At 37.4% G+C, this 15,023-nt stretch overlaps 1 protein-coding gene across 4 annotated transcripts in view; it reads right to left on the bottom strand.

The window, feature by feature from the left end:
• Positions 1 to 717: 717 nt before the first annotated feature.
• Positions 718 to 15,023, bottom strand: part of trim37 (tripartite motif containing 37) — a 28,917-nt gene continuing 14,611 nt past the window's right edge. For 2 of the 4 annotated variants that reach the window (XM_052117401.1, XM_052117402.1), the window contains exons 18-25: positions 12,713 to 12,795; positions 10,099 to 10,275; positions 8,689 to 8,982; positions 8,236 to 8,400; positions 7,848 to 8,040; positions 5,735 to 5,847; positions 5,278 to 5,430; positions 718 to 2,292 (exon numbers count right to left, since the gene is read on the bottom strand). In XM_052117401.1, the coding sequence (XP_051973361.1) occupies positions 2,231 to 2,292; positions 5,278 to 5,430; positions 5,735 to 5,847; positions 7,848 to 8,040; positions 8,236 to 8,400; positions 8,689 to 8,982; positions 10,099 to 10,275; positions 12,713 to 12,795 (1,240 nt within the window). In that variant the 3' untranslated portion in view covers positions 718 to 2,230. The remainder of the gene's footprint in view (positions 2,293 to 5,277; positions 5,431 to 5,734; positions 5,848 to 7,847; positions 8,041 to 8,235; positions 8,401 to 8,688; positions 8,983 to 10,098; positions 10,276 to 12,712; positions 12,796 to 15,023) is intronic. The other 2 variants (XM_052117403.1, XM_052117404.1) reach the window with 2 other exon arrangements.

Genomic DNA, 15,023 nt, shown 5'->3' with positions numbered 1-15,023 from the left:
GTTCTAGAAATGTGTTGCTTTAGTTCATTTTAAATAAGTAATTTGAACAAGCAGCTAATCCTTTTTTTTTTTTTTAGTGCATAAGAAATCTTTCTATAAAAGCATCAATGTCAATCAATCATGTCAATACATTTCAAAATAATAAAAAAGTCAATAAGTCTTGAAATATGTCAACAAAATAAATATTTATGTCAAAAAATGTCAGTTCAAAGGAAAAAGTATATATAGCATTTTTTATGGTGGTGTTCGTTGTGTTTTTTACTTAATAAAAATGTGTTTGACACATTTCATAATTTTATTTAGTATTTTATTTCTTTTTATTTATTGATACATTTCATGATTTATTTATTGATTCTTTAAATTCAATCTTTTTTTTTTATTAATAATTTGGGGACATTAAGATATTCATGCCAATTATATTATATGCAAAAAGGATGTTTGTTTTTAAGTATTAATACATGGTAGTATTTGTTGTAAACTGCCTTGTATTACAGAATTTAGTTTCTGCAAGCAGTAACGAGACTGAATCTGTGTGCATTATCAGAAATGAGAATTTGAGATTGTATAACATTTTTGGGTGAAATGTGACCTGTGCATTTTTTCGTGAGATTCACCATTGATGGGCAACTAAAAACGTGATTGAAAATAAGAATATAACAGTATATCAAATCATTTATTTATTTCTTATTTTAAATTAAATATACTGTTAATATTGTGCATATCCTTTAGTTAGGACCCAAAAATATTTAAAAACATGCTAGAGAAACCAGTGAACAAGAAAAAAACTAATATCCTTTTCCTCTGCATATGAAACAAAACATCAAAATATGAACATTATTAGAACACATATATCAGCATTAGATTAACTCTGAACAGCCAAAGGAACATTTCCAGAATTTTTTTGGACTTTGCAGAATAGAAAAATATGGGGGGTGGAGGCAGTTTACAATAGATACAAAACATTGTATTTTCAGATTGCTCAGTCCCAGCTTTGTATAAAGCATTAACCTGCAGGTAATCCGTAAGCCAAGGATTTGCCGGCCAAAGCAACAAAACATTCACTTTCAACAGACGGCATTCAGCGAAAGCCATGCATGCAAAGAACAAGACCTGTGACCTTAAATGAAAGTGGCTACATCACTCCCCAGCTGTTGATGAAGCAATGACATCTATTCAGAAAATAAATGGAGCAATTTTCCAGCTGCTGCTGCCGCAACGGCCCACTTGTCAACAATTCTTTCTCTCCGGGCTCATAAACAATTTACAAAAACATACCGTTCTGATGCATGATATATCACAATATGGCCTGGGGGTAAAAAAAGACCGTCTTGGACCCACCTGAAACTTTCATTTATGTATACAACTCCCTCTTATTTTTACATTTTATCATGTAAATCTAACAGATGAGTGTGCAGGACAAAAAAACAAAACAAAAGAACAAAGCAGAACTGTAGCATTAATAAGTATATATGCTCCTAATTGAGCAGTGTACTGCTAAATAATTGCTTGTTTGAAATATATAAAAACTTTCCTTCCTTTCAAATAATTTGAAATGTTATTATTTCCCTACGGTGCCATGTTCCCTTTTTGCAGAAGTTTAATCAATAAAAAAAGTTGTTTGAGTAGATGAAGTGATGCTTTGTGGACTAAAACGATCAATACATTCACAGTTAGAGGGAACAAACTACATAAAAAGAAAATGAAACAAAAAACATGAACTAATATCTATATATAAACACTGCCTGAAGAATAAAGCAAGAAGAGTACATAAAGACTTATGAATGAGCACCTGTCTTGACATTCTTTGACTGATAAAACACTTGAAAACATTTTTGTAAGTTGTATGTCCCACCACACTCAAGAAAAAAAAAAGAAAAACGGGATTGTCAACTCCAAATCTATTTATATAACAAATAAGCAGCATTGCAAACACAGAAGAAATGTAGTACATCACTATAATATGCACAGATACAATTTTACACCTTGAATTTTATAATGGAATGTAATGCATTTCCTATTGCAGTCAAAACTTTGACTTCTCTCCCTTTCCAAAAGCTGTTTCTCTGAAATAACATATAGCACATATACACATTCATATTCCTGTTCTAGCTGAACATAATACAAGTGCAAAAACACAGGAAATGGAAAGAGCGCATCCAGTGCCTGACTACACAAAGCTTAATGTCACCTCCAGACATTTTTGTAACATTGTCGCTTTTAAGTCGTAACGTCATAATCTCTCTGTGTTGTCGCCAGTCACAAAGCTCAGATCATCAGCGATCAGCTGCTCACCTGAGAATGACAGACATACACATTTTCAAAAAGACAGCCCACACTCTGCCAGAACACAAGAAAGAAACTAGAAGTTAAAACTATAATAATAATAATAATAATAATAATATTATTAAGTAAACACTTCGCCTTTTTTCACAAGCCCAGCCACAGAGAAAATTAGAGACTAAACAGGTGGCTGACCGGAACACATCTCCATTTTTAAGCAAAACACTTAAGTGTAATTACATTTATCTTATCTCACAAGCTTTGTGATTAAGTGCTTCTCCAATATAGAACACAATATATGGTATTAAGGGGAGGTACGACAGGCATGCATGATGATTTTGGCTGGATTACATTTTTACTTTAACATCCAATATATTAGCCATTAAAATTTAACATTAACATTAACATCTAATATTTAGATCACCTTTGCAAATGTAAATTAGAATCAGTTGTGACATTTTCTGTAGCGTCTACATCACTTTTGTCATCAGATAATGATTGCAAGTCCCAAAACAAAAAACATTGTTACTTGTGTATTCATAAGGCCCCAAGCACTGAAAGTGTGAAGACCCTATTATTCTTATAAGGATAATTATTATTATTAGGGTCCAAATACTGAAAGTGCGTTCTTCTAAGGATTATTAATCTTATTGGAGCACAAGCACTGAATCTGCGGAGGCTCTATTTTTCTTCTAAGGATTATTATTATTTTTAAGGTTTTCGGTTCATGGATGAAAGCTCTTGAAATTTTGCACACACCAGAGTCGTAGGTCATTAGAACTGGGCAAAGTTGTTTGTGTGTGTGGGTGCTCTGTAGCATCTACTTTAAAATGGGTGTGTAAGATGGCCTCTGTAGCACCCCCATTTTCACCTACAGTCACCATAATTGGTACATATATAGTTCTCATCAAGCCAGAAAAATTTCAGAATTATAGTCATTAGGTCCGCCCAACAGGAAGTCAGCCATTTTGGATTTTCTGAAAATCGCAGGCTCTGAACTTTTAAATTCTCCTCCTAGGTGATTCATGAGATGGTCACCACATTTAGTCAACGTTGTCAAAACATTGAAGATGCTAAATTGCGAACAGATTTTGATATATCAAACACTGTAGCCATGGCGAGGCATTAAATTAATGGTGAAAAATGGGAAACAGGAAGGGTTTCATATCTTCTGTGTGCAATATGTGATTTGGATCAAAATGTGATGCAAGTTAGACTTAGGGGCTTCTCACATGGATTTGACTATTTTGGATCACGGTCATAGCGCCACCACCTGGCAGCAGGAGGTGTGGCTTTTACAACCTCCTCAACTCTACGTAGTGCTGCTATGTAGCGTAGGGGTGCCATGAAAAAAGCTTACTATTAAAATGTTAGTCTCCGGATAAATAAGTCAGGCATATGTGGTTTTGTTTGAAAGCTTAGAATCTGAACTTATCATAGATAACATAACTTCTGCATTTATGTTACATACATTTTTTTCAGGTCTTATTTTGTTATTTTGTCATAAATCAACACCACCTAGGAGGTCACGTGGTAGAAATATTAGGCTCTCAAATAGCACTTAAATAGACAAATCATACATCAAATGAAAGCTCTCATTTTCATGCATGCGACTGTACAGAGACACATTTTTGGCAATTAATCCACAGTATGTGTAAATGGTGAGATTTTAAATTTGTGTGAAAATTTACAGGCGGCAGCCCAAATATTTACCAGAGTTGCAGAGTTATATGTATTGTTTGTGTGTATGTATGTATGTATGTATGTATATACACTCACCTAAAGAATTATTAGGAACACCTGTTCAATTTCTCATTAATGCAATTATCTAATCAACCAATCACATGGCAGTTGCTTCAATGCATTTAGGGGTGTGGTCCTGGTCAAGACAATCTCCTGAACTCCAAACTGAATGTCAGAATGGGAAAGAAAGGTGATTTAAGCAATTTTGAGCGTGGCATGGTTGTTGGTGCCAGACGGGCCGGTCTGAGTATTTCACAATCTGCTCAGTTACTGGGATTTTCACGCACAACCATTTCTAGGGTTTACAAAGAATGGTTTGAAAAGGGAAAAACATCCAGTATGCGGCAGTCCTGTGGGCGAAAATGCCTTGTTGATGCTAGAGGCCAGAGGAGAATGGGCCGAATGATTCAAGCTGATAGAAGAGCAACTTTGCCTGAAATAACCACTCGTTACAACTGAGGTATGCAGCAAAGCATTTGTGAAGCCACAACATGCACAACCTTGAGGCGGATGGGCTACAACAGCAGAAGACCCCACCGGGTACCACTCATCTCCACTACAAATAGGAAAAAGAGGCTACAATTTGCAAGAGCTCACCAAAATTGGACAGTTGAAGACTGGAAAAATGTTGCCTGGTCTGATGAGTCTCGATTTCTGTTGAGACGTTCAGATGGTAGAGTCAGAATTTGGCATAAACAGAATGAGAACATGGATCCATCATGCCTTGTTACCACTGTGCAGGCTGGTGGTGGTGGTGTAATGGTGTGGGGGATGTTTTCTTGGCACACTTTAGGCCCCTTAGTGCCAATTGGGCATCGTTTAATTGCCACGGCCTACCTGAGCATTGTTTCTGACCATGTCCATCCCTTTATGGCCACCATGTACCCATCCTCTGATGGCTACTTCCAGCAGGATAATGCACCATGTCACAAAGCTTGAATCATTTCAAATTGGTTTCTTGAACATGACAATGAGTTCACTGTACTAAAATGGCCCCCACAGTCACCAGATCTCAACCCAATAGAGCATCTTTGGGATGTGGTGGAGCAGGAGCTTCATGCCCTGGATGTGCATCCCACAAATCTCCATCAACTGCAAGATGCTATCCTATCAATATGGGCCAACATTTCTAAAGAATGCTTTCAGCACCTTGTTGAATCAATGCCACGTAGAATTAAGGCAGTTCTTAAGGCGAAAGGGGGTCAAACACAGTATTAGTATGGTGTTCCTAATAATCCTTAAATCCTACTAAACCTGGGTAGGGTAGTGTTCTGGTTTCGAACTGGCTGTCTCCGGCCTCCAGAGCCACCGCTTCATCCTCGTTCTCGTTCTCTGTGTCACAGTCCAGCTCGCTGTCACTGCTCATGTTTGACAGCACATGGTGGGCTTGCTTTTGACAGAGTAGACCTGTGGACGGATGCCCATGTGTTCATATGAACCAGCAGCTATTGGTCCAGTTACGTTCACGTCCGTGTTTTACTATTTTAGCTATGCTTAATTTCCTTTAGCGGGCCACAATGCAGCACACATGGGAATGTTACTCAACATTACTTTCATGATAGGGACCTCAGGCTTTTGGAAATATAAATAACAGCTATATTCCAAGAACTCATCTAATTTCAAGTGCAGATTAATGCAATTACTCATCATGGCAAGTGACTTCATGCTGCAATGAGTTATGAGTTTTTGAGAACGGATCTTCACGTCTCACCTTCATCAGGGTGTGAGGAGGAACACAGCTCAGCCAGTGACAGCAGTGACTGATGGATCTCCCTGGTGCTCTCTTGATCACAGTTGAGAGAGGTGTCCATCAGCAGGGCAGGCCTGAGGAACACAATTTTAGCAAATGAGTGTGTGTTACTGTAAGTGTAACTTTGGGGTTATCAAAAGCCGTATTTTAAAAACTTTTATTAGCGTAAAGAATAATTTTTCCACAAGGCACGACTTGAAAGCTATCTTTCTCTCAACATCCCATTCAGTTATTTCAGCACAAAACATTTCAAAGTGAGACATATTTGGCTGATGAAATGTAGCCATTGTGTCATGTTATTTTACTAGTTTATATGAAAGTGCAAAAACAAACAAACAAAATCTAATAAATGTACACAAAAATAAAAACAAACACCACAAACCAAAACTCAGCAAAGAACACGCAAAACCTAATTAAAACACAAAAACATCAAAACCAAACACAACATAAAACTACAAATATATATAAGAAATTAAAAAAAGAACAAAAACACAAAACAAATAAAAAAAGGAAAAGAAAAACTAAAAACAACAACCCCTCAATAAAGCCTAATCTCTTCAAAAAAAAAATGCAAAAACAATTATTTATAGAATCAGAACAGAACTCTGATGATTATAATGGATACACTGACTATTGGGCTGCAACTACCGATTATTTTGATAATTGATTAATCAAACGATTATATGTATATTATGCGATTATTGCAATGATTAATCATAAGCTCTTAACCGATTATTCTGCTTGTGTCCCAACTTAAAAGGTTGTATTCAACATGCTTACTAACAACAGAGGAAACATCATCTTTTAAAAATACCTCTAAATGACATTCACTGAATTAAAGGGAAAATATATTATAAATATATATATATATATATGTCTTTTTTTCCATTTAAAATGGTCTAAAAATCCTTAAAACAAATATATTTAATTGAGATGCAACATATGAGATATTTAGACTTGCTTTAAGACAAAATATACTTCCATTCAAGATCTATTCTCTAAAAGAAAGTCTAAATATCTTATATGCTGCTTCTCAGGTGAATGCATCTTTTTTAGATATTTCATTTTTTAATATTAAATTCAACATTCTCAGATAACACATTTTTCTTCTGCAGTATTGTTGCTAAAAAAAATTACGTTATTTTAAGAGTTTTACATATTTATATTGGAAAACAAGACAAAACAAAAACATATGTTGTTGCAGTGTATAATGGGGCGAAGTCTACCCTCTCTGTTCACTTCAATCCATCCTTAACTCACACACAAAAAAAACACTCTTGTTTTAATAAAGCTGTGTATTGCCAATATTCTTCATGATAAGAAATGCACAGTGACATATATTATGATTCAATAAGTTGCGAGCCAGTACATTATAATCTAGCTGCATGAAGCATGTGTGCTCGAGGAACAAGCGTCCCCGCAATAGTGTGCCTCGGCCGGATGCAGATTCAGTCACTCCCCCTTAGATCGGGACATTCGCGCAACTCATAGAAGAGGTGCGGACCACACAGAAAAAATACTGTTTGTGTTATTTATATTATATGCTTCCATATAATTTGAACTTTAATAAAAGTTAAGATGTAACATCAGGGTGTTTCCTTTAAAGACGGTCAGCACGCAAGTTTTGCTTCAGCGGAATCCACAACGAGAGTGATTCTGTATATACTTATTTTTTATTTTTGCATTATAATTCTCTCAAACTTTGAACTACATCACCTGAAGCTGTTTGGAAAGTTTAGAGTGCATCTGGACTGTGATCTGTGTAATTCTTCCACTCCTCAATCAGGCACGAGCTGCAGTGCTGCTCTTGTTATTAGAGTTTAAAGGTGATCTCATGTTACTTTAAATGAGACATTTTTGTTGACAATTTTTTATTGGTCGACGTTGTCGATAACGTCAACTAATCGTTTCAGCCCTATATCCTACATCCAAAGATTGTTACTTAAAAGTACTCCATAACTCATTTTATTTAACCAATCTAGTTACCATTTACTGGATTTGTTCAAGAATGGATACACACACATACAATCTATAGAATATGATGCAAGACTGATAGTTTGTTTCAGTATATTACCCAATGGCTAGAGTCCTGCACTGTTTGGTGGTGGGTGCAGCCGCTCCATTTAGAGCAGTGAGGCTGAATAGGTCTGAACGTGAATTTCCATACAGCCGCTCCTCATGTTTGGAGCCAGAGGGCTTATCAGAGGAAGAGGAGTTGTTTCCCAGAGAGGGAGGAGAACTCTGCACACTGTGTGCTTTCAGGGAGCCTGCAAAACACAGATAATGTAATTTCAAGAAATTTAAATGAACCCTGAAATTTCAGGGTTGAGTTCCCCAAAAACTGTTTTAGCTTTTTCCTGCATGCATCTATTCAGACCATTCCAAGTGGGATTAAAAAGGTGCATTTCAAAGTAATTGAGATTCTGATGATAATGATGAGGTCGGGAGTTCATTGTACGGACCATCCAAGTAAGAGGGACCCTCTCTGGGACACAGAGCAGGTTCAGAAGGGGACTCTCGATCATCTTCTCTCAGTTCATTCTCACCAGCATCCAGAGCCCTGCGCAAAGAGAGCCCACCCAACAATCCCACGCTCTCCTGCTTAGAAGAACCAGCCTTCTTCACTCCTGAGACAAAGATCAAAACAAAGTCATGCTAAACACGTACACGTTTTTTGGACAAACTTGAGTAAATATGCATTTCTCATGAGCTTTAAAACCTTTTGATCTTAAGGCTCATCCTTATATTTATTAAAATTAGTATGGTAGAAAAATATAAATTGTGCCAACATATGAATTTCTTTTCCAAGTTAAAAGTATTTTTCCCAACAAAATTTACATGCAGAAGGCAGGATATATTGCACAATATGCATACATGTAGACTAATTAAACGCTAATCTGAATTCTGTGCCATACCGCTGCGAGAATGTCGTGATGATACATGTCCTTTGAAGAGCAGATCACTGGGTTTGCGACTGGGCCCCATCTCTGAGTCTATAGAGGGGCCCTGCTCATGGATTAGGGCTTCATGAGAGGAAACCCGAGGATTGGCTCCACTGCGAGCATCCAGCTGCCCTTTCACATCTGACATCTTACTACGCACTTCTGCCATCTGAGCCTTCAGTCTGATCAGGACTCCTGAGTCTGGGGTCGACCGACGCACCGCCTGGGGCCGACGCTCACGCTCTTTACGAGATGGCACTGCAGCAGCTGTTAATCAAGGATAGTTTGTGATAATATCTTATTTAGTTTAGTGTTATTGCACAGGGCACCTTAAAAATTTTCTAATTTTCAGAGATTTATATTATGAATTGCTCACAATGCAATAAAGCTAAAAGCAATAAAAACCTGTATCTTTTATGTAAATCTTTTAACAGAGTATTTGTCCTAACTAGCCTCAACTGTGACAATTTTGGACATTTTGTAAGTTGTTTGGCTCCGATTTCAGTAGAGTTGCATTGGGTAGCCCTGCCCACAGTTAAATCTCATTGGTCAAATTGTCATTCAACAAAACCGTATAAATACTCTACATTTTGTTTGGCTGAGATTAAAGGGATAGTTCACCCAAAATGTAAAATCCTTTCATCATTTACTCACACTCATGCATTCCAGATGTTTTTGACTTTCTGCAGAACACCAACAAAGATTTTTAGAAGAATATCTCAGCTCTGTAGGTGTATAGAATGCAAGTGAATGGTGACCAGACCTTTCAAGCTAAAAAAATAAATAAATAAATAAATAAATAAATAAATATATAAAAACAAAGAAAAATTAATAAAAAAAAAATCACATAAAAAGGCAGCATAAAAAGGTTTCCCATATGATTCCAGTGGTAAAATCTATATCTTCAGAAGCGATATGATGGATGTGGGTGAGAAAAATCAATATTTAAGCCATTTTTAATATAATTCTCCACATTCAAGTGAAAGTGGAGATTTATAGTAAAAAAAAAAATTTAAATGCTGATCTGTTTCACACCCAAAGCAATAGCAGTATTTAACCACTGGATTACATTTATGCTGCCTTTATTAGATTTTTTGGAGCTTATTAGATTTTTTTTGGAGCTTGAAAGGTCAGGTCACCATTCATTTGCATTGTATTAACCTACAGAGCTGAAATATTCTTCTAAAAATCGTTGTTTGTGTGCTGCAGAATGAAAGTCACTCACATCTGGGATGGCAAGAGGCGAGTAAATGATGAGAGAATGTTCATTTTTGAGTGAAATATCTCTTTAAGCCACGTCACGCAGCATTTTCGCTTTCAGTGAGGACAGACAATTCACTTGTTGCTGGAATGACTAAATTGTGGTGTGTTTGATTTCTACACCTTGTGTTTGGAACAGACAGGAAGGTGGGTGTGGCTGCATCCCCCACAGTGATTCCACATGGCTACGGTCCTTCAGATCCAAAAGCTGGATGAGGATGACTGGATCAATCTCCAAGAGGCTAGCTGAGCTTGCACCTGCCCTACACCTTAAACCCTGTGTAGCTGCACTGGAACCTCCTGACCAACAGGGGAAGAGAGTCAGTATAGAGAGGACTTTGCCAGTGTAAGGCAATCATGTAGGTATGGTAGCCATTAGGTTTTAAAAAAAAAACCGATTTGGTAAATCAAAATGAAAGCCTCAATAGTCACATTGGGGGTGGGGGGGTCTTGGTAGCTCAGCTTGTATTGATGCTGACTACCAACCCTGGAGTCACAAGTTTGAATCCAGGGCGTGCTGAGTGACTCCTGCCAGGTCTCCTAAGCAACCAAATTGACCCAGTTGCCAGGGAGGGTAGAGTCACATGGGGTAACCTCCTCGTGGTCACAATAATGTGTGGTTCTCGATCTCGGGAGGGCGCGTGGGGAGTTGTGCGTGGATGCTGCAGAGAAAAGCGTGGGCCTCCACACGCACTATGTCTCCACGGTAACAAACTCAACATGCCACCTGATAAGATGCGTGGATTAACGGTCTTGGACGTGGAGGCAACTGAGATTCGTCGAGAGTCACTTGACCAACATGAGGACTTAAGAGCGCATTGGGAATTAGGCATTTCAAATTGGGGAGAAGAGAAAAAGGAGTCACATAAGGAAGTACACTACATGGCCAAAAGTATGAGGACACCAATTTTAGATGAAGAAAAAAATAAATAAAAATCAATTTCCAATTTAAGTTCATTTTTAAAAACTGACATTTCAGACACAAATTGGCCAGTTATTTCATTTCATTTTACTCCGTCAACAAATACAGTTGGAAAAGAAGCCACAGCAACATCATGCATTGTGCATTAAAGTGAGTGATACAAACTGAATAAGACTCCATATACAGTGCATTAAAAATATATTCGAACCCTTTCATTTTTTCCAATTTTGTTATGTTGCAGCCTTATGATAAAATGCTTTAAAAAAAAAAATTCACATCAATCTACACTCCATACCCCAGAATGACAAAGCAAAAACCAGATTTTTGATAACTTTGCAAATGTATTAAAAATAAACTGAAGAAAAAAGAAAAGAAAAAAAAAAAAACCACATTGACATAAGTATTCGGACCCTTTGTATGACACTTGAAATTTAGCTCAGGTACATCCCCTTTCTCTAGATCACCATTTCGCGGCAGACCCACCAGCCCGCTTGGCCATTCCGCCCCTGATCGGACCCAAAGTGCATCGGCCCACTGGGAAAATGCCCAGTATGCCAGATTACCAGTCCTGCCCTGATTGGAGTGTCAATTGATTGGACATGATTTGGAAAGGCACAAACCAGTCTATATAAAATCTCTCAGCTGAAAATGCATATCAGAGCAAGAACCAAACCATGAGGTCAAAGGAACTGTCTGCAGAGCTCAGAGGCAGGATTGTGTCGAGGCACAGATCTGGGGAAGGCTACAAATACATTTCGGCTGCATTGAAGGTTCCCAAGAGCACAGTGGCCTGCATAACTCCTAAATGGAAGTTTGGAACAACCAGGACTTTTACCTGAACAGCTGGCAGCCTGGCAAAAATCAGGGGAGAAGGGCCTTGGTAAGAGAGAGAGGACCAAGACCCTGATGGTCACTCTGGTTGAGCTCCAGAGATCATGTGTAAAGATGGGAGAAACTAGCAAGAACAACTTTGCGAATGTCCTTGAGTGGCCCAGCCAGAGCCCGGACTTGAACCCAATCAAGCATCTCTGGAGAGACCTGAAAATGGCTGTGCACTGACAGTCCCATACAACCAGACAGAGCTTGAGATGATATGCGTAGAAGAATGGCAGACAATCCACAAATCCAGATGTGCAAAGCTTATCGCATCATACCCAAAAAGACTTGAGGCTGTAATCGCTGCCCAAAGGTGCTTTTTTTCAGTTTTTTCTTTTTAATAAATTTGCAAAAGTTATCAAAAATCAGTTTTTTGCTTTGCCATTACGGGGTATGTAGTGTAGATGTAGAACAATTATTATTTAAAGCATTTTAGCATAAGGCTGCAACATAAAACATTTGAAAAAAAGGAAGAGGTCTGAATACTTTCTGAATGCACTGTATATGTTCATATATTATTCAATATATCAGCACACTTGGAAGGCCACTTGTTTAATTAAATTAGTGTAGCAGATCTAACTGTTTACATTTGGTCACTCTGATCTCTAGATATTGGCATTAATATCAGCTATTGAAAAATGCAAATAAGTTGACCTCTCATGACAACCCTAGTATCCACAGTAAGTATGAGCCATTTATCTAAAATATAGCTCTAAATGAAAAAATAAAAAGAACAAAGTGTTTTAGAGTGCAGATTCTGCAGTAAATCTTCAAAGGCTGATATGGTAACTTTGCTCAGTTATATCACTTCAACTGATTAACAGGGTGTCACAATCGATGACACATCAAAGCCAAGAGTTTCAACACACCAGATTGCCATATGCCTGACAAAACAGCATTATTTGTATCAATGAGGGTGCCTGGGAAACGCTCGATCACCTGTTGCCCCGGCAACATCATCAGGTAATTCACCTTCCTCGAGGTCCAGATTCCCACTGTACTCCACGTCATTTTCACCAAACCTTAAAACAGACGGGGAAAAAAAAATAATTCACTACACAAATTATTCCTCTAGCATTACTGGGAAAAAAACGACAGTAAACTAGTCTACGATCTACAATCAGATTGCTCTAATATTTGATGTATGTCAGGGCTGCATGAAACATTGAATACTCAGGGTCTTTGCAATGACTTTGCTGGCAATATCAAATTAAAATAATAGGTCACAGAACATTTTTAATTCTCTCATCATTTTCTCACCCTCATGCCATCCCAGAGGTGTATGACTTTGTCTTCTGCAGAACACAAATTAAGATTTTTAGGATTTGATTTTCAAGCTCCAAAAAATAAATAAATAAATAAATACAGAAAGGAAACACATGTAATCCATAAAACTTAAATCCATAACTTCATAAGTTATATGATAGGTGTGGGAGACAAACAGATAAATATTTAAGTCCTTTTCTTATACCATAAATCTCCACTTTCACCTTCAAAATGTGAAAGTTAAAGTATCATACCGCTTCTGAAGATATGGATTAAACCATTACATTTATCCTTTGTGATTTTGAGCTTCAAATGTCTGATCAACATTCATTTGCAATGTAATGACCAACAGAGCTGAGATATTCATCCTAAAATCTTTAATCTTTATTTGCGTTCAGCAGAAGAAAGTCATACACTTCTTAGATGGCATGAAGGTAAGTAAATGATGAGAATTTTCATTTGTGTAAACTATAGCTTTAAGCAACATCATGAATATCACAATGATTGCAAATAGCTTTCATTATGCCAATACGTTTCCTAAACAGAATGTCAATAGAATAGTTTCAAGACCCCCTCCTTGTTTTGCGAATAAGAGAGCGTTGTACGAATTTCACAAAAATTGCAAAAATGCAGATGGATTTGATTCAATTCCTGTCCATTTCAATGGAGTCTAAACTATGATTTAACAATTTGTTTGTGTCAATCGCTCAAATAGTCACAAAAGTTTACAAATATTTTAGTAATTATTACCATTTGATTGAGGTGTTATTTTGGTGCATTTGATTGAAAATTATTCAAATCTGTCTTTCTTGTTAAGCAAAAAACATGTCTTGGTTATATCCAACTATATTTCATACTACACTGCAAAAGCCATTTCATAGCAAACACAAAGATATATTGTAGCTACCTTGAATATGGCCGAAAGGCTGAAACCTATCAAGGTACATTTTTAGCTATAATGCCCAGCCTTATTGAATGTGTGAAAAAGGTTTTGAATCATTAATTGGAACCCAATGGAGGAAAATGAGGTGTGGCCAGGAATTCTGTCCCCAGTGTATGTCCATACTCTCCAATCAGCCCAGGAATTATGTGTGTGGTTCCCTGCAAAAATAGTGAGGAGTGGTACAGTTTGAAATAAGCCACTCCACAGGGGGTGTTGATAGTGTTCTCCTCCAAGCATGCTGCTGAATATACATGTATACGTGTGTGTGTATTTATGTATGTAAGGATAACACATGCACCATTGTCTCAGACTCTAGCTTATGAGTCAGTCCTCTCCAGCGGTTCTCTGCGCCGATCCACTACAGTATAGATGCTGAGAGCCTCGACTCCACTCAGATATATCAAACAAATACCAGTGTAGCACAACCTCCCCTCAATCACCAATAGATTTGCTCCCCTTACCATGAACTAACTTCCTTTCCACCCTCTCTTCCTCTCTCTCGCTCACATAAAAGACCCTGTAATTCCCGCTCACCCACTCTGAGAGGAATATTAGGATACCCCAAGTATCGGGGGCTTCCAACACTTGGTTAACAATTAGTAGATGGACACCTTTTCAAAGCAAACACACTCAAGTGAATGGTGTTCAAAAGTGTGATAAACTCACATATCAAACAACACTGTTTTTATTCTACACAAAAAGTAAAAATCTAGCAAATTCATTATTTTAGAGCAGTGCTTAAATACAAAAATGAATATTTGTGTAAGAAATGTCAATGATTTTTCAAGTAATTTTCAAGGCCTGGCCAACACAATTTTAAAATAACCTGACATTTCGAGGTTTACCATGACGTGGAATCCAGAATGTGTACTCACTGAGAACTTTATTAGTAACTAAAAAGAAATGAGTATTTCTGTAATTGCTGATCTCCTGTAATTTTCACACCTAACAGTCTCTAAAATGTACTGCAAATGGTGCCAAAAACAAAAAAGATGTTCTGCGGACGAAAAGCCTCGTTGATGACAGAGCTCAACGGAGAAT

This window comes from Xyrauchen texanus, chromosome 44 (assembly GCF_025860055.1).
Source record: "Xyrauchen texanus isolate HMW12.3.18 chromosome 44, RBS_HiC_50CHRs, whole genome shotgun sequence".
Taxonomy (NCBI): domain Eukaryota; kingdom Metazoa; phylum Chordata; class Actinopteri; order Cypriniformes; family Catostomidae; genus Xyrauchen; species Xyrauchen texanus.
This window is presented reverse-complemented; position numbering and strand designations above follow the sequence as displayed.